General features: G+C 49.8%; 1 protein-coding gene across 3 annotated transcripts in view; it reads right to left on the minus strand.

Annotated features, from left to right (window-relative positions):
* Nucleotides 1-14,861, minus strand: part of DNAJB6 (DnaJ heat shock protein family (Hsp40) member B6) — a 51,386-nt gene extending 36,525 nt beyond the window's left edge. For 2 of the 3 annotated variants that reach the window (XM_081147979.1, XM_081147980.1), the window contains exons 1-2: nt 14,715-14,856; nt 204-293 (exon numbers count right to left, since the gene is read on the minus strand). In XM_081147979.1, coding sequence (XP_081004105.1) covers nt 204-268 — 65 coding nt within the window. In that variant the 5' untranslated portion in view covers nt 269-293; nt 14,715-14,856. Of the gene's footprint in view, nt 1-203; nt 294-14,714 lie in introns of all 3 variants that reach the window. The other variant, XM_081147978.1, reaches the window with a different exon arrangement.
* Between the last annotated feature and the right edge of the window lie 11,375 nt (nt 14,862-26,236).

The following is a 26,236-nucleotide window of genomic DNA, read 5'->3' on the forward strand; positions in this document are numbered from 1 at the left end:
CCATGTGACCTTATTCCCCACCCCACCACCACACCGGGAAGTCTGAGAATACAAAAACTAATTTGTTAGGTTAGAATTAAACTGGGCATGCAAACAGAGACTGCTGCTCTACACTGAATGCCAGTTTTACAGGCAATACAAAGTTATACTACCCAATTACCCGTGTCCAACCCAATACTCATTACAGAAATACAATTACTTACGCCTTTTTAATATCCTCGGCGGAGGCATGTCTCTGCACGCCTAGAACTTCATAGTAATCCACCATGTTTTACAGGCTGTTGGAACGAGTCCTGCAATTAGAAATCTAGGGTCAGTGACAACAGGGCAAGGCTGAGTTGTCATGGAGTGGGAGTGGCGCAGAAGGGAGTGGAGGGGCCATCCCCTCAGCTCTAGCTAGTAGCCTGTCCAGCTGTGGCCTTTTCTGGGAACTGATTACAAGCCTTGTACCCTAATAAGACCCTTTTGATACAGGGGAAAAAAGCCCTGAAAACCATAACTTAAACCAGCAATTTCCAACCTTTTTTATCTCGTGGCACATGAACTACTAAAATTCTGCAGCACACACACAAAATGTTGTTTTTTGCCAATCTAACACCCCCCACCCCCAAAAAAACAGGTGTGATTTTGATTCATTCACACTGGAAGCCTAGTGTTGTTGGCTGCTGTTTATTTGACAATCTAAGGGAAGAGGTCAGTGCCCTGACTCAACAGTCAGGTGTTACACGTTCTAAACATTCTTGAAACCCACCAGCTGAAAACCACTGACCTAAATGAAATAAAACAGGTGATTCTGGCAGAGACATGGTGCCCACATGAGCAACCGCTGACAGGACCCTGGTGAGCCTCCTGCTTTCCCACCTCAGCACACTCAGAAGCTTACCTTGACCCTTCAGTGCATCCCTGGGCCAGCCACTGGGGCCACCAGGAAGAACAATGTCCTGCCCAGAGGAACTTGGCATGGAACCACACACATCGCCCTCGTCACATCCCGGGAGGGGAAAGGAGGCCTTCTCTGACTACGGGCTATCAGTGTGATCAACTGTCTAAAGTGAAATTCAGAAAAGAATGTATACCCTAAAGTACACATGAAAGTTCCAAATGTTAGAAGGTTAAGAAACTCAGTAACAGACTACAAATTTTCCATTTAGAATACCAAAATATGGCCTGGCCATCGTGGCTTACCGGTTGAGCATCGACATAGGATCCAGGAGATCATGGTTCGATTCCTGGTCAGGGCACATGCCCAGGTGGCGGGCTCAATCCCCAGTTGGAAGGATGTTTCTGTCTCTCTCCCGCCCTCTCTCTGGAATAGACCTATCTGAGCCCTAGCTGGTTTGGCTCGGTGGTTAGAGCATCGGCCCTTGTACTGGAGGGCCCGGGTTTGATTTCAGTCAAGGGCATGTACCTGGTTGCAGGCTTGAACCTCAGCCCCCGCCAGGGCAAGTCCAGGACTCAGTCAATCAATGTGTCTCCCTCACACTGATGTCTCTCTCCCCATCACTCCCCTCCACTCCCTCTGAAAAGCAATGGAAAAGCATCCTCGGGCGAGGATCAAATAATAAATTTTTTTAAAGGCCATGTTTTTTAAATATTATAAAAAATAAATAAAAAAATGTATTTCTCAAGTATAGTCCAAGAATGTGTTTTAAATTACAAATTAGGGGGGAAAAACAATATAACTATTTTCTATTAATTCCTCCAACTTGACATTGAAGCCCAATGAGCTATGAGAAAGACACCAAAAGCGGCACAGCAATCAGGGGAGAGTATGCCTGGGTCCATACTGGGTTGTTCACAGTAATTTTTCCCCATGTTCAAATATGTTCAACGTAGAACATTAGGGAAACTGTTTTAAATGCAATCAGTTAGAAGATATGGGAGTAAGCAAACAATTATAAAAGTTTCTCACTGGTAGTTACATCACTCAAAGTGCAGTGGCCAGCGGGTGAAGTTCAGCCTGGAGATTACTACCACAGAAGAGGTAGGTAGCTGGTTCTCGTGACCACAGAGGCACAACAATCTGAAACCTTCAGAAACTAAAAACACAGCCACTGGCCACAATACTGCAACGGCAGCCTGAAAGCAGAAAACCAGCATCCCTTCAGCTAGGCTCAAAGGGCTAAGAACTACATATGGCTACTTCCACTTGGGGCTGCTTGTTGCCACATGGGTCTGCGAGCCATCTCCACAGTGACCAAGGGGATGGTGCCAGCCCACTGTTACAACAAAAGGGAGAGGTCTCTGCATAAAGCTCCCACTTGCTAACAGCCGGACCACTGCCTGAGCCACATGTGGTGAGAGATCATCTGGTGTGTCAGAGACCATGCTTAGGCATCTTTGCCACCAATCCAAAGCCCATGCCCATTTCTCTGAAGTCCCAACAGTTTGTCTTGTATTTACAATAATGTGCCGTGTTTGTGAAAACGATCATGGTTGTATGGCAGCCAGATCAAGGCAGTTGGTGCAGCCATGGGAAGATGGGTGGAACTCAGGAGGCCATGACTGCCAGGAGGTGCATGTGTGATTGCTCAACCACCTACCATCCCCCTGGGAAGAGTCCTCTATCCCCGGGGATTCCTGTGAGCATACCGGCAGCCCTCCAAGGGTCTTCTTTCCAAAGGAAGACCACCCCAGGAAGAAAATTGGAGCGAACTGCATCAGACCCAACGTCTGACGAACAGCCTGACATCATGCCCTGCTGCCCGCCCCTTTGCCAATGCTGACCCTTCTCTACTCCCTTGGCCAGCACTGGCCAGCTCCCACCCAACACCTGAAGCATCTTCTTATTTAAGGTCAAAAGGAAGAGCTAGCCTCCCCCATTGGCATCCTACAGACATTCTGGGGGATCATACTGTGTGACTTTCCAAAACCCTGAGCACAATGGGGCTCTTTCTGGTCACGGCAGTCTCCTGGTTTACCTTCCTTGCCATGCCAGCTCACTTCCCTCAACCAGCCCTCCCGTTATTTAAATAGCATTTATTTAGCAACGGTTTCCCGATTTTAAGTTCCAATCCTAAGTCTCTCTTGGATCTGTCACATGAATAGACAGATGGGTGCTTGACATAGCCACCTGGACATCTGACAGACATCCCAAATAGAACATGACCAAATCTGACTCTTGAACCTCCCCACTCCCACCTGGACTTTCTCTTATTAAATTCTACCTTGAGCTCCCAAGCTGCAAGACTGGAAATTTCACCACCACTAATATCACTACACAACCCCCCCCAATACAAAGTGAATTAACCCAGTGTTGCCTGGTCTCCAGCAAACTAGCTCCGACCCCTTCCCTTTTCTCCATCTTCAATGGCACCAGGCCCCCCAAGCGCACACACTCTCCCTCCCTCTCTCTGCAGGTACCTGCTGATTCAAGCACATCCTCCCCTCTCTCAGCCGAGGTGAGCTGACCAATGCACATATGGCATCACCCACAGCACTGGACAACCAGCTGCGAAGGGCACGGTCAGTTCCAACTGCACTGTGAGCGCAGGACTCCAGTGCTCTGTGCTACGGGACAGTCTGTACACCTCGATGCCCTCACCTTGACTGGGGAGTAAGCAGATGGAATAAAATTAACTGTCCTGCTCATGTTACGTCTGGGGCAGGAGAGATACAAGACCAGCCTAGAACATGGGTCAGGTGAGAAAGGAAAGAAGCTGCAAAAATTACAGGCCTGGTCAAGAGACACAAGGAACGGCTGCAGAAGGTGACTAAGAATAGACACTAAATGCCACCTGGGCTCCTGGAGCAGAGAAGGGACATGCATGGACACATGGTGGGATGTGAATGAAGTCTGGGTCAACAGGTCTGTAGCAACATTAACCCTTTCACAAGCTGGTGTAGTGAAGAGAGCTGGGTGAAAAGCACACAGGAAAGCCCTTACAACTCCTCTCTAAATCTAAAATGATTTCAAAATGAAAAGTAAAAATAAGTCAAAACAAACAAGTACGGCCACGTCAAAAGGACATGGGAACAAAACCGATGGAACAGCCAGGACCAGGAGTGTGTGAGAGCATGCACACCAGCCACAACCTGCAGGGCTACCTTTTTACTTTTTAACAAGAGCCAGTGCCCAGCCGGTGTGGCTCAGCGGTTGAGCGTCGACCTAGGATCCAGGTGATCGGGGTTCGATTCCCAGTTGGGGCACATGCCCAGGTTGCGGGCTCGATCAATGACTCTCTCATCATTGATGTTTCTATCTCTCTCTCTCCCTCTCCTTTCCTCTCTCTGAAATCAATACATATATTTGAAAAAAAGGAGCCAGTAAGACAACTGTAATATAAACTCTAAAACAAGCTTTATAAAGAGATTAAATGACAATACCCTGGGGTCTAGACACTAAAGTCCTGGACATCTCCTAGGACACCTTCAGCGCTGACATAAGTACTGATACCACTACCATGTAGAGTGGCCACAGGGTCACTCATTTCTCATTGCTTCAGACTAACCAGGGTCAAAAGAAACAATTAAAATTTGACAAAATCCACCAGTGATGGGCAGGGAGGGAGGAGCGAGGAACTCCTGTTTTCATGAGGCGCCTGCCGGACGCTAGTGTTCCGAGACTGTACAGCTGGATTAGCACAAACTCTGACCACCAGGTGGAAGGTTAAAAGGCCCATTTTATCGCTAGTTCACTTGACTGTGCTTCACAGATTTTTTTTTTGCAAACTAAAAGCAAGACCCTCACTAGCAAAACGTTGACTGACTCCCTTTAAGGCAATGCTCACCTTACTGCAGTGGTCTGGAACTAAACCCCCAATATCTCCAGGTCTGCCTGTGTAACAAATGCTAAGAAAGGACAGAAAACGAAACTGTATGAAATGTTCAATTAAAACCCAAAAGTCAGCCCAGCTGGGCACGGCTCAGTGGTTGAACATCAATCTAGGATGCAGGAGACCATGGTTCGATTTCCGGTCAGGGCACATGCAGGCTCGATCCCCAGTTGGGGGCATGCAGCAGGCAGCCAGCTAATCAATGACGACTCTGGTCATTGATGTTGCTATCTCTCTCTCCCTTCCTCTCTCTGAAATCAATATTTTAAAAAAAAAGTCAGAAAAAAATGTGTAAGACAAAAATAGCAACAAATAAGAAGAGCTGGTGTGGCTCAGTGGTTAAGCATCTACCCATGAACCAAGAGGTCACTGGTTTGATTCCTGGTCTAAGCAAATGCCTGGGTTGGGGGCTCAATCCCCAATCTCTATCCCTCTCTAAAGCCAACAACAGTATTTTTGAAAAGAACAAGGGCCACACGTAGTGAACAGGAACAAACATGGGAGAGGGTAACCCAGCTAAATCAAATCGCTACCAACATCAATGGTCTGAAATGTCGACACAGCTCCCATGACACAGAGGACACACCCCACCCAGGATCTCCTATACTCCGTGTTCCAGCCACGTCACCCACTCACCCAGCTGACCCAATGAGAAACCTAGGGGTGCCTAATATAAACCCTTCCTCTAACCTACATAACCAATGGCATATTCCTAACCAACTACCCCTGTACCCTGGTTTAGACCCTCACATCTGTCAGCCACACCACTGCCAAACAACACACATTAGGCAAGTCTGTTATTCAAACCCTTCAACAATTTCCTAGTTTAGTAGGTGCTATCAATTTCTGGTCTGATTCTTACTCGACATGCCTATCTCCTTTACTTTCTTTCACATTTCTGAAAATTGATTTGTTAATGGGCACACTGTAATGCCCACAAGTCACAAATTACAAACATCAGTTATTTGTCCTGCAACAACATGTGACTATTAAAATGAAATAAACTTCCTTAGTGTACTCCCAAAACCACATGTGGCGCCTTCCAGGCACCAGCAGACTCCCCGGAAGAGCACCAACACTCCACCCTCCCACTGCCTTCCTGTGTGCAGATTCTGCCACCTGCTGACTCCAGACTGGGCCATGTTCTGACCCTCAACCCTCACCCTACCTGGAATGCCTACCTGTGCACCTCCCACGTGCGTTCTTACCCACATCCCAATGTAAGTTACCTCACCTCTCCTGAGGACAAACTGCATGTACCTTTCCTTACGTGGTTGGCATGTTCTACATTCCTCCATTATAATAATCATATGCATTACACATGACACTGTGGTTTTTAAAATGTTTTTAGATCAAAAGCTCCTTGAGGTCAGGACCCACACCATTCAATCTTTAATTCTCAGGAACATAATCCCTGGCAAAGAATAAGGGAGCTTACTGAATTAGTGGGTAACACAAAAGAAAGCTTTTGACTACAGAATGCCCAAGAGCTACTAAAGTCCCCTCATATTCCAGTGGGTGAACAAGCTCAAAAAGGCCCATCTATACATCAATGTGCGTTTACGGGTGTGCTGTACTCAGTGACGTTAACAGTGGTGCATGAAGGTTTATACAGTCCCAAAATCTTCTTTAGCAAGTTAATGAATATTCTGATTGACCTGTTCCTGCTATCTTCATAACCCTTTCACTCTGTTGGTCACTAATTCTCTCTCAGGACCTCTATGGAAGCCACCACTACCTAGTCTCCTGGTGAGTCAATTCCTTGCTCACTATCTGAAACATGCTTTTAAAGTCATTCTATGTTTTCTGTTCAACCATAAGGATACTACACATGGCCTGAATGCACCTACCGCCTATGGAAATAAACGGCATCAGTGAAATAATGAGCTTTAACTGAAGCCATTTAAAGTAATATTGCTCTTATTTTTTAAGCCTTTGGTAGAGCAGGCAAAGTTGAATTTGGCAAATAAAAAGCATATGAAATAAAAAACACACAAAAATATAATTGTGCAACATAATAAAGGTATTAGCTTAACTCCTGTAGTAATCATGTTGTCATATATAAATGTATCAAACCAACATACTGTACACATCCAACCTACACAAAGTTGTATGTCAAGTCCACCTAAATAGAAAAAAAGAATGCAAGATTAAGTCATCAAAATAAAAACTGTGTACACACACGAACCAAAAAAATGTGAGAGCAGAGACAAGAGAATTGGAAGATGGAAATTAGGTACTAGTTCGGTACACTCATACACTGCAGAAGCCCTTAAATGGCTTAGGGATTGGCAGGGCAATTTCAGGAAATACTACTACTTACAGACCACAATTTCCCCTTTAAAGTAGGCAGAGAGCATGGTGAGCGGGCGTGTCCACACATGGCTAACACTTGAGCCCTTACAGTTCCGGCACCTCCTTCCTTCTGCCTGGGGAAAAGGGAGATCCGCGGCCCAGGAATGGGGCATCCAGTGTAAGCTGCCCTCTTCATCACTCCAAGCAAGTTGCAGAAATTTCTGCATAAAAAATGTACACATTGGACCGGCCTGTGTAGCTCAGTGGTCGAGCATCAACCAATGAACCAAGAGGACCCTGGTTGAATTTCTGGTCAGGGTACATTCGGGGGTTGCAGACTTGATCCCCAGTAGGGGGCATGCAGGCCTCTGATCCATGTTTCTCTCACCAATGTTTCTATCTCTCCCTCCCTTTCTCTCTAAAATCAGTAAGAACGTATTTAAAAACGTACACATCACACTGGCCAGTGCGTCTCAGTTGATTGGGAGTCGGCCCGAGCACCAAAGGTTGCTGGTTCGATTCCAGGTGAGGCCATGTGCCAGGGCTGCAGGCTTGACCCCCAGTAGGGGGCATGCAGGATGTTCTGCTCTCACATTGATGTTTCCCTCTCCCTCTCTCTAAAAATCAATTTTAAAAAAATCTTTTTATAAAATACACACATCATTTTTTTAAAAGACATTGCCTGGCCTGTGTGGATCAGTGGTAGAGCATCAGCCCACAAGTCAAAGGGTCACAGGTTTGATTCTTGGTCAAGGGCACATAGCTACTAGGTTGCAGGTTTCATCTCCAGCCCCGGTCAGAGCACGTGCAGGAGGCAGGAGGGCAATCAATGGATATGTTTTTCTCACATTAATCTCTCTCTCTCTCACACTGAAGCCCCCCCATTTCCTTCCACTCTCTCTAAAAATCAATGGGCCCTAGTCAGTTTGGCTCAGCAGTTATGAGTGTAGACCCGTGGACTGATGGGTCCGGGTTTGATTCTAGCCAAGAGCACATACCTCAGTTGCAGGCTCAATCCTCGGCCCTGGTGGGGGAGCAAGTGGGAGGTAACCAGTCAATGTGTCACATGGATGTGCCTCTCACATCGATGTTTTCATCTCTGTCTATCTCTCTCCCCGCTTCCCTCCCTCCCCCTCTGAAAAGCAATGGAAAAATATCCCCTTTCCGTGAGGATTAACAACAAAAAGAGAAAAGGAAAAAAAGTGCCTGGCTGTGGCCCAGAGGCTGTGACTCCCACTGTGCCCAGTACTCCCAGCCCTCAGAAGCCGTCGCTAACCTGGGCCTGTCCCGTGTCCCTCATGTTCAGGTGCTTCCTGCCAACTGCTTGCTCCTCTATGGCCTTGGTCCATTTTCCATCCAGCTGTTGGCCTTTCTGAGTTTTTCTGACCAAACCTCGCAAAGCCTTTGTGGGGACTAGTGAAAACCAAACCTGAACTGTTGTCTACTCACAGTCAGTCTTCGACACGGGGGTGCCCATGGTGTCACACATTACTAGGACCAGAAAAAAGTGGTAAGTCAATATACTGCTTCTACGGACATGACTAGGAACAACTCAGGCCTCAGAAATTACTCAGGGCCAGCACAGAGCAGGTCCACAACCTGTGAGGTTGAGTGCTGTGGGCACGGCCTCCAAGAACACAGGAGCCTGTACAAACACAACCTACCAAGGTGGCAGTCTACAGATTAGCACGCATGAAAAATGGAACTTGTCTAAACGAGGATTCCTAGGCCCACTGGAAAAGAGGCCATTTCACCCAGTGGTGTGTTAGCCTGTGCATCTACATTTTAAATTAGCATTTCAGGTGACTGATGCAAACATTTACCTAGAAAGAGAACCCACACCTCTTGTCCACGTAACAAGATGAATTTAGAGTAACTGCCAGATTCTACATGTCCTAATCGAGTCTCCCCTTACCAGAAGCTGCAGCCACTCACTGTCCCCACAATGAGCACGGACTGGTTTTCCCTAGAGCTCCACTTCAGCAGTCGGCCCTACAGCGCAGCAGTGAGCTGGGTCTCAGGCTCTGGCTCATGTGTGAGAAGCTGCTGGAATGGAGAAGTCTATCCTCACAACACAGCAGACCCATCCCACCAAGTGGGAGCACTTAATGAATTAGCATATCTACTGTGATTACTACACAGGTGAATTAAACTGCTATTACTTGCATTTAAATGTTTTATTACTAGTTCTTAAGGTAGAACTCTGGGGAAAATTAGTCTAGATCACTCTTGCTAAGTCTCTGAGAGAAAAAGTGCCTAGATCTCCAACAAAATCACTGTCACTAACGTCTATTCCGGAGATCACTGAGGAAGTACTAGAAAAGCATGTACAGGACCCCACACCTCCTGATTACCTTCATGCCCCGTGCTCTTAATGAAACCTAAAAGAATACAGTATGAGCCCAAACATACCACTCTCCCAGACCCTGCAGAGTCCCAGAGTTCCTCAAGCATGGTGGGGCTCAGACACCTCCATATTCCGAGGTCTTCTGCTCCTCTACATCCCACATCTTGGTCATCCACACAAAAAACAAAAGTGACCATCTCTCCACCCACAAGACCTTTCTCAAATCTCTCTCCATCTGGACTCAAAGAAACCTTGCTCTGCTTGCAGAAACAACAGAACAAACTCCTTATAGCTACTTTCCAATCTGAGGTTGCGCTTTGAAAATGGAGGTGAAGCCCGGCCCGGAGTGGCTCAGAGGTTGAGCGTCGACCTAGGATCCAGGTGATCGGGGTTCGATTCCCGGTCAGGGCACATGCCCGAGTTGCGGGCTTGATCAATGACTCTCTCATCATTGACGTTTCTGTCTCTCTCTCCCCCTCCCTCTCCTTTCCTCTCTCTGAAATCAATAAAGATATATTTTAAAAACAAAACAAAAACGGAGGAGAAGTGGGAAGAAGTTCCTTCTTCCACAAAGCCTTTCACTGTTATCCACCCACAGACTTTTACTCATCATATGTTGTGTTTGTTTTGTTACTTAGTGATTTGAGAGAGGGGAGGAGAGAGAGAAACATCAATTCAAGGAAGAAACATCAATACAGGGGAGAAACATCCATTGGTTGCCTCCTGTACACCCTGACCAGGGATGGAACCTGCAACCTGGGTATATGCCCTGACCAGGAATCAACCAGAGAAATTTTGGTGTATAGGATGACATTCAACCAGATGAGCCACACCAGCCAGGGCTATACATTTTTGTAAAAATATATATATATATGTCTTTACTGATTTGAGAGAGAGGAAGGGAGAGGGAGAGAGAGAAACATCAATAGTGAGAGAGTCATTAGAGAGAGAGAGAAACATCAATGGTGAGAGAGTCATTGTCCGCTGCCTCCTGCACACCCCCTACTGGGGATCAAGCCCCCACCTGGGGAACTGAAACGCAATCTCCTGGATGATAGGTTGATGCTCAACCGCTGAACAACACAGGCCAGGGCTATGTATTTTAAGTAACATAATTCAAAAGATGTTATGTCGTCAATTTGAAGACATTCCCTATCTTTAGCTTAAAAAACAGCAAATCAAAAATACGTATTACTTCTAGAAAAGAAGCAATTTTAAGTAAAATGTCTTTTAAGTGTTTAACTCATGTTGTGGCATCACACTAATTTGTTACACTACTACTGGAATGGAAGCAGGCAAGAAGTTTAAAAAGCAATGGCAAATCTGGAGCAGCTTCCCAGGTGCCCTTTCATTACCTGACAACTTCCCAGAACAAATACACCGGTGGGAGAAAGGGACTGTCTACTTAAACATTTTGTTCTTACCCAACATCCCCTAAAGCATTCCTGACACACACAAGGGAAGTTTTTCCTCTGACTCAAGATGGAGACCATCGTCAATCTAGGTTCCTTTCCTTGAAATGAAATAGAGCACACCGGTAAGTACTCAGTCTCTGCTCCTTGTGAACTTAAATTGGATGTTTTATATTAACTGCGAAAGGGAAATCAGAATGCAAACAAAGAAGGGTCCAATTCAACCGGTATTTTCTGAGCACTCTGGCTGGGACGAGGCTACAGGCACAAAAGAACACAGGCACCGAGGCCCACCCTGAGGAATGCACAGGGTTGCCGAGCACCCGCACACAAACACAAGACAAACTCTAAATGCCTCTGGGGAAAGGGAGGAGGAGCATTTTAAAGGGCACAAACCACATTCTTCCTGAGGAGAATCACCCTTCCAAAGACAACCGACACTGGCAACTGAGCCTAAGGATCCACTAGGCAAGAGACGGACGCAATCTCAGTGCTCACCCATAGATGAATGGATATGGTGGTGCAGACAGACAACGGGAGCTTACTCAGCCATAAAGAATGAAATCTCTGCCATTTGTGACACAGAAGGACCTAGAGGGTACTGTGCTAAGTGAAATAAGTCAAATACCATACGATTTCACTGAGATGTAGAACCTAAGAAAACAAAACAAATGAATGAACAAAACAGAAACAGACCCATACAGAATGGATCAGATGGTTGCCAGAGGGGAGGGGGCTGCGGGGGACAAAAAACCACACACAAGAAAACACAAAGGACCCTAAGACAGCCGGAGTATTTGGATATACTACTAACAGTTCTACTGCCTCACAGCCATAAGCAATGGTTGCCATTGTTTTTCATTTAGAATGGCAAAAAATTCCTTACAAACTTTATATAAGGTAAAAAACTTTAAAAGAAAACCAGGCTATGCCTAGATAAGATAAAGCTTTTGAAACAAGATACCAAGGGGAAAGGGTATAAATACAGCACCTTCTCTGCTTTGACGTACACCGTGAGCCATAGAAACATAACTGCTCTTATTTTTCAGAAATTAATTTCCCCACCATAAAAAGGCTTTTTAAATTTACTTCTTAGGTAGGCTATAACAAAAGGGGTCAGCTGTGATTTCTTAAGTCCCCTAAAAATACAAAGTTTGGAAAAACACCTTATAATCAAAACATAATAAAATCATCAAATTTTCACTACCTGACTTACCCAGTAAGCCATTTCTCTGATCAGGCTTTAGCACTGTCTTCCCGTTTCCATATTATCATTTCTATCACTGTTCTTTTCTTCACCAGCTTTGCTGTTGTTCTCATTTACCTCTTTTCAAGTTTATAGTTCTCCCAAATTCTATCCACATTCCAAAAACCGTTTGGGCTGGGGTGGTCTGTTTTTTTAACTACAAAATGTTAAATCTTGTCACCGATCCCATCCCAGTTCACTAATCAGCCTGCAGTTACCTGCCTTGCACCACGAGGTGGTGTCCTGGACACGTTTAAATCAAACAAGATGTTTAACACACCACCATTCTAAATTCTAGACTCATTTCCAAGGCAAAAAAATGAAATTTCTAAAATCCTGTTAAAATAATCAGCTTACAAGGGCTGATTGTGCTCACTTATTCCTCAGCAAAGACACTGAAGTGCCACACAATCACCCTTAAGCATCAACCAACAGGGGAAGGGACCGGTCACACCAACTAAGGTGACAGGGCATTACATGACAATCCTGAAAAAAATGAATTAAAAATATTTGCCAAGTTTTAAAGTGCCCTCTAAAACTGTTTTAAAAAAACAGACCACCCCAGCCCAAACGGTTTTTGGAATTTGTTAAGTAGGAAACTTGATAGTGGTGACTAGTACGATTTTGTTTGAAACTGTCTAAAACAGTTATTACAAGAGAGAATGTTCTTGGTTCTACTGCTTAAAAATAATGGGCGTGCTTACCCAGGAAAGCTATGGTACACGCCACTTAGCTGCAGGTGTCAGACTCGAGGTCCCTCTCCACAACTCAGTTCACAGTATTGCTCAACTCCCCACCCCTGGCCTGCAGCCAGAAATGCCTCCACATCTACCACTTCCAAATCCAAAACACTGACATTCTCAAGAAAATGCTGCCCTCGTCTGACCTTCTTCCTGAAGGCTCTGAATTCCCCCTTCTCATCTGCAGCTCCAGGCTGAACCCGTGTCCTCCCCTCCCACTTCCTGTCAAGTCATCCACACCTCCCCAAATTCAGGTTCTGCATAATCCAAAAACCCCCGGCTCTCAGTGGTGTGCAGAGCACACACAGCCTAACCCCACACAGGGCCGACATCTCTTACTGGAAACAAGTCGGATTAAACTTCCCAGAGAACCCCGTGGGGGGTTGGACTGGGGAAGATGGGGGGGGGGGAGTACATAATCCACAATGGATATTCACAACTATTTTTTAAAAACAGACTAAACCTTAAGGACAAAGCAACAAACAAGTTCAAATTAAGGGTTTATCTTTCCCTTGTGTATGAAAAGGGCCCACATACTAAATCTGACCAGCTCACGGGAGGCCTGACAAATTAAGAGACTTAAAGTTAACCACACAGGATGGTCTGAAATTAAAACTTTTTTAACTAAAAGCAGTTCACGGTGGATTAGTCATACCCTGAGGCAGTATTTTTCCCTAACAAAGGTCAATCTTCACCTTAACTGAGCCTGTCTTTTTGTGCCTACAACAACAAACCTGATGAACAAGCCTTCGCAATAACAAAGTGATTTCCTTTCTTCTGGACCCCTCAAAGCCCAGGAACCGCCCCGGAGCAAAGACGGCAAATCCCCTCATTGTCAGGACCAACGAGTCAATTGGCTGTTAACTACCCAGCGCCCCTCGGTAGGAGGAAGTGCACATGCTACTTCTCGCCCGCTCCCCAGGTTTCCCACTCGGCTTTCTCTCGCCCATGGATGTCCCGTAACCCACTTACATCTCTTTCCATTGTCATGTACAAAAAGGTGTGAAAAGCTGCCATTTGCCAGAGCATTTGCTCAACCCGTGGAGGTTTTGCTTCCCAGCAACTGTCCTCAGTTTGACTCAAACAAAACCGTAAAAACCCTCTCCAGGCCCGAAGGTCGCTTACGCTGACGCCCCCCTCGCCCACTTAACTTTCCTGCCAGGTCAGCCACGCCAGCCTCCAAGCCTCCGCGGCGCCCGCGGCCGGAACGAGAAGGCCGGACACCGCCGGAAGCGCGCCCGCCGCCCGGGGCAGCCCTGGGGGCGCACGCGGCCCGAGCCTCTCGCGAGGCGGCGCCGAGCCTCCCGGCAGCTCCCGCGTCCGCCCCGCGCTCGGGGAACGGCGGGCGGCGGGTGCGCGGCCGCGGCGCAGGGAAGCGACACCCGGGCGGCCGGGCTGCGGGGGAGTCCGCGCCCCGCTCCGGGACCGAGGCGGGCCGCCGGCGGGGTCTACGTGCGGCGCCTGAGGAAGAGGAGCCGGCCTCTCCGGCCCAGGGCCCGGGCGCCGCGGAGGGCACGGGGCGGGCGCGGGCGGGACGGGCCGGGACAGGGACAAGGAGCGGACAGGGACGCGGCCCGGCCGCCCGAGTCCCGCTCCAACCGCCGGAGCGGGTTGGGACCCCGGGGCGGGAAGGGGCGGCCTGGGCTCGGAACCGGCCCTCCGTGCCCGGGCCCCGACTACCGCCCCGAGCCCGCCGCCTTCGCCCGGCCCGGCCCCCGGCCCCACACCGACCCCCGGCCCCACACCGGCCCGCCGCCCCATCCAGGCCGGGCCCCGCCGCCCGCCCGCAGCCCAGGCCCCTCAGCCGCCCGCCGCCTGCCGCCCGCCTAGAGCCCCGGCCCCGGCCCCTCGCCGGCCCGCCCCCCGGCCGGCCCACACGCCGTCGCAGCGCCGCCTCACCAGCACGCGGAGCCCGAGGCGGCGGGAAGCGCAGCGCGGCGGGGCGGCAGCCCGGTCTCCTCGGCTCCTGCGCGGCGGCGCTGGTGACGGCGGCGGCTCCTCGCGCTTTCCTTTCTCCTTTCTCCAACAACAAACAGGAAGTGCGTCACGCGCCGGCGGCGCGCCGCGTCCACTTCCGCCCGGCTTGACGCCGCGCATGCGCCCCGCCCGCCCCAGCCTTCCCGAAGGTTCTGGGCCCCCGGGCCGCGCGGCGCGGCCGAGCGCGGCTTCCGGCCGAGTCCCCGCCCCCGGGCCCGGCGGCGGCTCCGCGAACGCTGGGGGACGGCCGGGGGTCCTGCGCCCGGCCTAGGGCGTCGCCACGCGCGTCCCGCCCCCTCTGGGCCCCCTGGGTCTCCATGGGTCCCACCCCAGACCCGCGCGGAGCATGCGCGGGAGGGGGGGGCGGGCCAAAGCATGACCCCTGACCCCGGGGAGCTGGGGTCGGACTCAAGAACGACCTCTGACCCTGGGGAGCTGGGGTCCGACTCAAGAACGACCTCTGACCCTGGGGAGCTGGGGTCCGACTCAAGAACGACCTCTGACCCTGGGGAGCTGGGGTCCGACTCAAGAACGACCTCTGACCCTGGGGAGCTGGGGTCAGAATTAAGAACCGCCTCTGACCCTGGGGATCTGGGGTCCGACTCAAGAACGACCTCTGACCCTGGGGAGCTGGGGTCCGACTCAAGAACGACCTCTGACCCTGGGGAGCTGGGGTCAGAATCAAGAACGACCCCTGGCCCTGGGGAGCTGAGGTCGGACTGGAAGCCGTGACCCCTGACCCGTGGAAGTGGGGTGGGGCTGGGAGCTGTCGCCAGGCCCCAGGAAGTCGGTCAGTGCAGAGCAGAGCGGGGTCTGAGTTCTGCTCCTGGCACAGGTGTCGGCTGTCCCCCCGCGTGACCCCGGGCACCGTCGCGGCCTAGTCAGGCCCCTTGGGGAAGGAGGGGCTGGTGCATCTTCCCCTGGCCTCCTGGGCGCTGCCGCGGCCAGTCCCAGCCACCTCTCAGCTGCCACCCCTGCTGCTCCTCAGTCCTCCGCGCCCTTGGCACCTGACACTGTACAAAGGGTGACAGCACCTTCGTGTCCAGCGTCAAGGACGCTTACGTTGCCATGGCTCTAGCCTAACCTATTTCGAAACAAAAGGTGCCTCCCGACGCTGTCCACCTGAAACTGATCCACTGTATGTCAACCGTGATTGTAAAATAAACTTTGAAAAAAGATTGCTTTCTATTGTGTATATTTATTCCTCACGTTTCCTGAACTCTTCTTGTATTACTTAGGTCGTTTTTAGCAGACGACCACTTAGCACAAGAAATCAACATTTACTGGAATAAATTCTCTAGGTTTGAGAAACGCGTGGTCAAAAGGAAGGAATAACTCAGTATCTGGTTTCAGTATGGACATCTCATGACAAAACCGAAGAGAATCCCAGCGGAGGCTGGAATTTCATTCAGATATATGCACTGTTTGGCGCGGTCACATGTAACCATATCTACCAGCAGGTTGATGGAGTTTTATTTTCCTCCCGGTGTTGACAGTACTATCATGTGACACTTTGCATTTAAACCAGTCCCTGCAGCAAGTGTGAGCTAATCTTGAAAAGCAGACAGCACAGACACATGAATTTTAAATAGCAAGCAGCAGGCTAGCCACAAATAACTTCTTCCTCCCAAAAGAAAATAAAAATATTTACTGAAACATCTGTCAGTGGGGCGAACTGTACCGTGAGGAAAACCAACTCGAGTACAAAACGGGGTGCCACCCCTGGTGAACGCACATGGTATCCTGGATAGCACGGGAATATTTAAGGAACTCTGAAACCACCCACGAGCTCTTTTGAGATAAGATTAAGGATTTATTTCAAAGTTAATGTCAGCCGGGAACGTGCTACTGGAAGCTCTACTTCAGAGGATAATCATTTTAAATGGAACAGCAGGTCCTGGCCGTTTTCGCTCAGTGGTGAGAGCATTGGCCCTCAAACCGAAGGATCCTGGGTTCGATTCTGGCTAAGAGCACGGACCTCAGTTGCAGGCTCAATCCCCGGCCGCAGTCGGGACGTGTGCGGGAGGCAACCAATTGATGTGTGTGTGTGTGTGTCTCTCTCCCTTCCACTCTCCCGAAAGCAATGGAAAAAAGAATATCCTTGGGTGGAGGTTAAAGAATTAAATAAATGGAGCAGAAGGATTTAAACGGGGGTGTCAGTCGACGTGTGCCTAGGGAAGGTGAGGATGTCAGTTTGACAGGAGCAGAGACTATGAACCATGATTGGAGAGACAAAGGTTGATGGGCGGGCCCTGGCCGGTGTGCTCAGTGGTTAGAGCATTGCCCTAGCTCAGAAGGGCCCAGGGTTTGATTCCCTGTCAAGGGCATGTACCTGGGTTGCAGGTTCTATCCCAGGCCCTGGTCAGGGCACATGTGGGAGGCAACCAATGGATGTGTGCCTCTCACATCGATGTCTCTCTCTCTCTCTCTCTTCCTCCCACTCTCTCTAAAAAAAAAAAATCAATGGATAAAAATATCCTCAAGTGAGGATTATCAAAAAAAAAAAAGGATAGAGGCATTTGGGGGCCAAGGACTTGGCATGTTCTCTGGTCGGGGGGGGGAAGCCCAGCAGTGACTCCTCTGAGGTCCATGGGATGGATAGTAGACGAGTCGGGAGACTGTTTCTGTAGAATGTGGGTAACAAGCTGGCCGTGAAGGTTAATTACATGTGCTTCCCTCGGTGCCTGGCACTTACACTCAGTAAATAATAGCTCTTGTGTGTCATGCCCCTTTGGGAAACTGATAGAAGGTACGGGCTTCTCTCCAGCAAAATGTGCCAGTGATACGCAGGAGCCTGCAGGCGCGCTCGGTACACAGCAGCCAAGCCCGTCGCCCGTGAGCGCAGGAGCCTCCGATGAGGATCCTTCCCCAGCGACATCTTCTCAATTTTTACCCAACTGTGAAATCTGCCTTTGACCCAAGGGTCACGTTTATAGAAATTTCCCCTGAAACAATAAATGCAGTGTTAAAGGGGAAAAACACAGGCCCGAAATGGCCTCACTTGCCCTAAAGCCCATGAGACAAAACCTAGACTTAATGCCTGACCTAAGTAAGTGATATTTCAACCTCTCCCTGAAACATAATCAAGTATCTGGAATTTTCTGGCCAACACCAAGGAGATAATCTGTCCTGTGGGCCTTCTCCATCCCCCCACGTCCCCATAGAAAGAAGAGGCAACCTGCATGAGACAGCCCTGGCCACTCCCTTCTCCCCAAAAGACGAGCTCCTGGCCTAAAAATAACACTTTCTCTTTTTTTGCTCCCTTACCCTACTTTTCTTCCTATAAAAACTTTCTATTTTGTACTGAGACGGGACAAGCGGAAGAGGGAGACTGAGGCAGGCAGTTAAACAGCAGTTTGCAGCCATCTAGAAAATCCTGCCTTCCCTAAACCAGCGACACTTAAGAATAAATGGTTTGCATTTCTCCTCCGTAGGCAGAGAGTAAATAGCTCAAATCACCCCACTCAGGGGGGCAGAGAGCAGAAACCCAATGAGTGCCGTCTGCCAACCACCCCAAGGACAGATGAAGTTAAGGGTACAAACCTCATTTTGGTACCAACATAAAGCTGATGAATGTTCTATTGGATCCTCCCTTAAGACCTCCCCTAAACGCCCAGCCTTTATTATTTTATTTTATTTTATTTTATTATTTTATTTTATTTTAATTTAATTTAATTTTATTTTATTTTATTTTTAAATATATCTCTATTGATTTCAGAGAGAGAGGAAGGGAGAGGGAGAGAGAGAGAGAAACATCCATGAGGAGAGAGTCATGGATCGGCTGCCTCCTGCACGCCCCACACTGGGGATCGAGCCCGTAGCCTGGGCATGTGCCCTGACTGGAATCGAATCCTGACCTCTTGGATTCTAGGTCGATGCTCAATGGATGAGACACACCCCGGCCGGGCAACACCCAGCCTTTAAAAACCCTCAAAACCAAGGTCCCAGCACAGGCTCTTCCCCCCAGGAGCACGTCTGCGCCTCCCCCTGCCCCCTTCTTTCCCCACAGGCATCTCCTAAATCCTAAGGGACCCCAGGAGACTTGCAACCAGGGCAGCAATGGGCAGTGGCAGTTCATCTTGGGGAAACCCCCTGAGCCTGCCCCCTTTCCTCCGGCTTCTTAGTGACCCAAAGCAGCCCAGCCTAGGCTCATTTCCCCAGCATCCTCTAAAATTAAAAAAAAAAAAAAAAAAGAAGAAAAGCGGCCTGGCCGGCGTGGCTCAGTGGTTGAGCATCGGCCTAGGATCCAGGAGATCGAGGTTCGATTCCCAGTCAGGGCACAGGCCCGGGTTGCGGGCTCGATCCCTCAGTCGGGGGCGAGCAGGAGGCAGCCGATCAGTGACTCTCATCATTGATGTTTCCATCTCTCTCTCCCTCTCCCGTCCTCTCTCTGAAATCAATAAAGACACAGTTAAAAAAAAAAAAATGCTGGGTGGGGGAGGTCTGTTATCAGGAAAAGCGAAGTAAATGTGGACGGAAAGGGGCCACGTACTAAACCTCACAAGCTCAGGAGAGGCCCGGGTGGCAGCCTTACAAACTCAGAGGCCTAAAAGGAACCACAGAGGACCGTCTGAAATTACAACTTTCTAGCTAAGAGCAGTTTATGGCAGTTAGTCAAGTCCTAGGCCGGTATTTTCCCTGACAAAGGTCCATCTTTACCTTAAGTGGGCCTTTTGCATCTAGCTTAGCATACCTTTGGAAAGTCGGGGTAATTTCCTTTTTTGCAGGACCCCTCAGGGCAGAACCAACACCCCAGAGCAGAAACCACAAATCCCTTCATTGTTACTGTTATTGTGTTAATTGTTGGCAGTTAACTATCCCGCACCCACCTGTGTAAAAAAGGTCCGAGTCTATTAATTTTACTTTTTACCCAATCCCAGGGATTTCCCCCCGCTTTGCTTTCTCCCGCCTCCCGAATCTATCACCAATGGACGTAACCCACACACACCTGACTGTAATGTATAAATCAAGGTGCAAAACTGCCTTTCTCTGGGGCCTGTTCTCAATCCTTTGAGATTTTGCTTCCCAGCAATTGCTGACGGTTTGGCTCAAATAAACTCACAAAAATTCTTACAGGTTTGGGCATTTCTCACACAGGTAGTTCTGCAGGTTTCAGCGGGGGCTGCCTTCCCCGTCGAGAAGATCCTCCTGGGATTTACAATGGTCCCCCTCTTCCGGGCACCGAGGGAGACAATTTACAAACGGAGATTTCCCTTCCGAACGTAAATTTCCCTCGCAAAGGGTAAATGTCCCGGCAACTGCCGACAGCTTGGCTCAGATAAACTCACGAAAGCCCTTTGCAGGTTTGAATGTTTCTTACGTGGACACATTACGTATAAAATATATTCATTGTGTTTATTATTACTTTTCACGACCGATAAAATAATTTTTATAAAGTTGAAACCCTGAGTGACGAGCGGTCCCTTTAGAATTAGCAGCCATGCCCGGCCGGGCCTGGCTCAGCGGCTGAGCATCGACCTGGGATCCAGGCGATCGGGGTTCGATTCCTGGTCAGGGCACATGCCCGGGTTGTGGGCTCGATCAATGCCTCTCTCATCATTGATGTTTCTGTCTCTCTCTCTCCCTCTCCTACCCTCTCTCTGAAATCAATAAAGATATATTAAAAAAAAAAGAATTAGCAGCCATGTGGTGCGAGGTGGTAAGAGGCTGAAGTGTGAACAGTGTATTTACATTTATCTGTTTCTCGGACATGTATTAAACACCTACTGTGTACCAGCACCCTGCTGGGCTCCGAGCGCCGCTCCGAGAAGACGGGCCTCCCTCCCTGGAGGGGGCGCTTAGGGTCCAGTGAGGAAGACGGTGGGTCCAGTGTCGGAGGGAGAGGGCATCCAAATTGGGGGGGCAGCAGGGTTAAGGAAAGCTTCCCAGAGGAGGCAAAGCTTGTGTGAGTTGTTTTTTAAAAATATGTCTTTATAGATTTCAGAGAGGGAGGGAAAGGGAGAGAGAGAAACATCATGATGAGAGTCACTGACTGGCTGCCTCCTGCTCGCCCCCTGCTGGGGATCGAGCACACAACCCAGGCACGTGCCCCGACCCGGGATCGAACCTCGATCTCCTGGATCCCAGGTCGATGCTCCACTGCTGAGCCACACCGGCCGGGCAGTGTGTGAGTTTGAAAAATGAGTTCACAGTCGAAGCCCTGCGTGGGTGCAGAGAATTCCGGACAGAGGAAACATTTCCAAAGATGGCCAAGGCAGAAGGGAAAAGAGGGGCTATTTTTAAAGCTTAACCTTTTCTACGGTCCAGTGAGACAGGCCCGGAAGTCTCCTTCCCAGGCAGAGGGTAAGAAGCTCAAATCACCCCACTCAGGGTGGCGGAGAGCAGAAACCCACTGAGTGCCGTCTGCCAGCCACACCCAACGACAGGTGAAATTAAGAGAATAAACCTCATTTTGGTGCCAGCATAAAGCTGATGAATATTCTATTGAGATCCTTCCCTAAATGCCCAGCCTTTAAAAACCCTCAAAAAACCAAGGTCCCAGGTGTGTTCCTCCCAGGAGCATGCCCGCACCCTCCCCCTCCCCTTCTCCCCCCACAGGCATCTCTTAAACTCTAAGGGACCCCAGGAGACTCGCAACCAGGCCAGCAATGGGCAGCGACAGCTCATCCCGGGCAAACGCCACGAACGTGTCTTCTCCGTGAGCCAAAGCAGCCCAGCCGAGGCTCATGTCCCCAGCCCGTCCTTGTTTCACTGTCCCCAGCTTTAATAAACATCCTCTAAAATCCACCTGGACTCGTGCCGGGAAACTTTTACTGCATGAAGTCAAGAACCTGCACACTACCCGCTGGCCCTCGGCAGACCCACTCGGGGCCAGGGGCCACAGTTTCCACATTTTTTCATTCCTTCTGTGACATCTCAAACCTTCAACCTTTACAGCCCAGTGGTATCTTTTTTTTTTTTTTTAAGCCAAAGGGAACCTCCCAGTCCTTTCTTTCTTTTTTTTTTTTTTTTTTTTTAATATGTTTTTATTTATTTCAGAGAGAGAGGAAGGGAGAGGGAGAGAGAGAGAGAAACATCAATGATGTGAGAGTTATTGATCCGCTGCCTCCCTGCTGGGGATCGAGCCCACAACCCTGGCATGTGCCTTGACTGGGGATCAAACTGGGACTTGAACTGGCAAATACTTTGGTTCATGGGATGGTGGTCAGCCACTGAGCCACCCGGGCCAGGGCTTCTTCCTGGTGCCTTTCAGAGCCATGGCCTCAGCGTGACTCCCGGACCTCCTGACTGACTTACAGGTTCCTGCAGGAGAGGGAACAGCGGTGAGTCAGGAGCAGATGGAAGGAGAGAAGTCCACTGTGGCTGCCATGCGTCCTCCTCAAAGAGCAAGCCAGCTGCTTGTAGGTGGTGACCTGATTCACCTCTGTGCCTGGCGTCCCCTGAACACCCAATAAAATGTCAGTGTTGATGATGCCCCGGCTTTAACCACGCACAAGCCTCAGTCTCCCTGTCTGTAAAATAGGAATCGTGATCGCTGCAATATCTTATGTGGTCACTGGGAATGATTAGCTCGTTGAGATCCCCAGATAAAAGGTGTGAAAGCACGTATTCTATGAGAAATGGGCCATTGCACATATTTCACAAATATTTAAGGCGTTTCTCTAATGAAAACACGGCCTCCCAGGCCTCAGAGGAATATACGTCAATCAGAAATCCCAAAGGAGGCCCGGCTGGTGTGGCTCAGTTGGTCGAGCATCATCGGTGCACCAAGAGGTCCCCGGTTCAATGTCTGATCAGGGCACATGCCCCAGGTTTCGGCTCAGTCCCCAGGAGGGGGTGTGCAGGAAGCAGCCAATCGATGTTTCTCTCTCTCCCTCTCCCTTCCTCGCTCTAAAATCAACAAAAACTTATTTTATTTATTTTATTTTTTAAACATATCTTTATTGATTTCAGAGAGAGGAAAGGAGGGGGAGAGAGAGATAGAAACATCAATGATGAGAGAGTCATTGATCGAGCCCACAACCCGGGCATGTTCCCTGACCGGGAATCGAACCCCGATCTCCTGGATCCTAGGTGGACGCTCAACCGCTGAGCACGCCCAGCTGGGCAACAAAAACTTATTTTAAAAAAATAAAATAAAAATCTCAAAGGGTACCAAGATTTCACAGGATCCTACATTAATAGGTAGTGTATGTTTTCAATTTCCTGTTTTCAAAACAAACTGCCCAGCTCCGCTGGGTAGCTCAGTCGGCTGGAGCACCATCTAGATTCGCCAAGGCTGCCGGTTTGGTCCCCGGTCAGGGCACATACAAGAATCAACCAATGATGCATCGGTAAGTGGAACAACAAGTCAACCTCTCTCCCTCCCTCTCTCTTCATCTTTCTCTCTCTTAGACCAATAAATAAAATTAAAACCAACAAACTGCCCAGAGTTCATACTAGAGCCAGCAGCTTAGTCCCTGACAAGTGAAACCCATTAAACAGAAACTTTCTCTGTGTTCCTGTCCCACCCACACATATATTCCTAGAAATCACGTTGCCATAAATAACCTCGGGCGTGTGGCTCAGTGGGAAGAGGCCTCGGTCTGGGGCAGTGTGTATACTAGGCGGCCTTTTCTGAAAAAAGGGGAAAACATAACAATAGTTTGGGTTTGCTTAAGGAACTCTGGCATTTCACCCCAGACACTGGGGAGGGGGGTGTGGGGGGTGGATACGGATGTCGGGGAGGGGCCGGGGTAAAAATGAGACTTTTCTCAATTTAGAGTTTTCAACTATGTGAATATGTTATCGATTGAAACATTTTCCAAATTAACTTTTTTAAAATATATCTTTACTGATTTCAGAGAGAGGAGAGAGAGAGAGAAACATCAATGATGAGAGAGTCATTGATGGGCTGCCTCCTGCACGCCCCCCACCGGGGGTCGAGCCCTTAACTGGGGCATGTGCCCTGACCGATAATTGAACTGGGATCTCTGGGATCCTAGGTCAATGCTCAACCGCTGAGCCACACTGGCCAGGCCTCCAAATTAATTTTTAAATAAAGCACTAGAGCCCTGGTCGGTGCGGCTCAGTTGGTTGGGTGTCGTCGGTGCACCAAAAGGTTGCTGGTTCGATTCCCGGTCAGGGCACAAGCCGGGGTTGCGGGCTCCATCCCCCGTAGGGGGCGTGCAGGAGGCAGCCGATCCACGGTCTCCTCTCACATCAGTGCTTCTCTCTCCCCTTCTCCCTTCCTCTCTCTCTAAAAATCAATAAAAATAAAAATAAGAATCAGAATAAATCACTCGAGAGGTTGACCTGTACGTAGCCAGGCAACGGGCCCGGCCAGCGTGGCTCAGTGGTTGAGCGTCAACCTATGAACCAGGAGGTCAGGGTTCGATTCCCGGTCAGGGCACAGGCCCGGGTTACAGGCTCGATCCCTAGTAGGGGGCGTGCAGGAGGCAGGGGATCGATGACTCTCTCTCTTCCCTCTCCCTTCCTCTCTCGGAAATCAATAGAACATATTTTTTAAAAATATAAAACAATAAAAAAACAAACAAGGAAAGAGGTCTGCTGCTGGGCCCAAGACCTACAGGAGACAAATTAACATTAAGTAGCGATGACAGCGAGTGGTTAGAGGTCCCCGGGCCCTCCGAACAGGCTGGTGCGCGCTCCACACACCACTTGGCGTGACTGTAAATGCCCCGGAGAGAAACCACAAACCACCTCCGGAGACGAAAGAACAGCTCGGCGCCCGAACTTCGCTGTAGGTTCCTCTTAATCCCAATCGCTTTCCTTTGATCCCTGCATGGCGGCCCCACGCCACGGCGGTCACGGCGCCAAACCAGGCGTTAGTTTCAGTGACGAAAACACCGCAAAGCTTTTCTTATTTAGTTCACCCTGCTAAGCGTTGGCCGGTGCACCTTCGGCAGCCACAGTGACCTTCTCGGCAGGTGCTCAGTAAGGTCAGTGATGAGTGAGTCCCAGAGCTCCCTCCGGGACAGCGGCCGGGAGAGTCACCTGGGGTGGGCAGAGCCCGGTTCCCCTCAGCCTGCCTCACCCGGTGGTCTGTGCACACCTGCCTGGGATCTCAGTCCCTTTGTAAATCAACCCTCCGGACTTCTGGTTGGAGCCAAGCCTTTCCTCCTGGGACACCGGCTAAATGGGCCCCTCCTTCTGCACCGTGCCCGAGCCTCCACGGCGTCGTGGCTCCTCCAGACCACGTCCCCGCTCCCTCGCCTGCTCCACAGTTGGAGACGCATAGTAGGTGCTCAGCAAACACATGCACTAATGGGGTGAGAGAGTGGGTGGCTATATTCTTGGACGGTGGTTCGGCTCAGCTGGGAGGCTAGAGATTTGTGTGTGAGTCCCAAGGGCTGGGGGCTCCTGACAGTTGGGAAGGACTGACAACCAGCAGGGGCCCACGAGAGCAACCAGGAGCACAGGACCGGGGTTCCTGCCACGCTGTGCGGGACAGAAGGCCGGGGAGGAGAGGGATGTGGGAAAAGCCCTCCAGTGTGCACGGGGCAGCCTGCTGAGAGGGAGCTGAAGGTCCGAGGACCCAGAAGGTCCCAGGGCAGCCCTCGCGGGGAATACGGGTGGGGGATCCTGCTCCCCCGTCCTGAGACAGGTAGCTGAACAAACTAGCCCAGCAATTTACAGCCAGGTGCAGAAGATCACAGCCCTAAGGACAACATCTAGGCCTCAGTTGTATTTCTGCTCCAGGCCCAGAAAAGCAGCAAAACCAGGTGGGTGACACCAGGACCAGCTGCAGTGACCAATGACCCCCTGCCCTGGCTCTGACCAATCCATGGAGACCAGGACCCTAAGAGAGCACACCTGGAAAACTGATGAATATTCGGCTGAAACCCTCCCCTGAGAGCTCCCCTAAAATCCTGCCTGCAAGAGAGATAAAAACCCTCAAGACGAAGGACCCAGCGCGTGCTCTTCGCCTGGGAGCAGCCCCACCATTCCCTTCCCCTTCTCCCTCCCCCACTGACACCCGTCTCCTAAACTCTAAAGGACCCCATAAGGCCTGCAACCGGGGGAGCAATGGGCAGCAGCAGCTCGTCCCACCCTGACCCCCTGACCTTGTCTCCAAGGCCCCTTTGCTCTGACTTCCCAGTGAGCTAAGCCAGCCCAGCCCAGGCTCCCCTGCTGTTCCTTCTATGCTAAGCCCTTCCCTGTTTCACTGTCCCCAGTTTTAATAAATGTTCCCTCATAGTCACCCGGACTCGTGTTGTGAGGGTTTTTTTGTGTTTGTTTTATTAAATATGTTTTTATTTATTTATTTTTTAAATATATCATTATTGATTTCAGAGAGAGGAAAGGAGAGGGAGAGAGAGCATGTGCTCTGACCGGGCATGTGCTCTGACCGGGAGTTGAACCTCGATTGCCTGGATCCTAGGTCGACGCTCAACAGCTAAGCCACGCCCGGCCGGGCTTAAATATGTTTTTTATTGACTTTTTCAGAGAAAGAGAGAGGGAGAGAGAGAGAAACATCGATC

The sequence above is a fragment of the Miniopterus schreibersii genome (genome assembly GCF_964146895.1).
Source record: "Miniopterus schreibersii genome assembly, chromosome: 9".
Classification (NCBI taxonomy): Eukaryota; Metazoa; Chordata; class Mammalia; order Chiroptera; family Miniopteridae; genus Miniopterus; species Miniopterus schreibersii.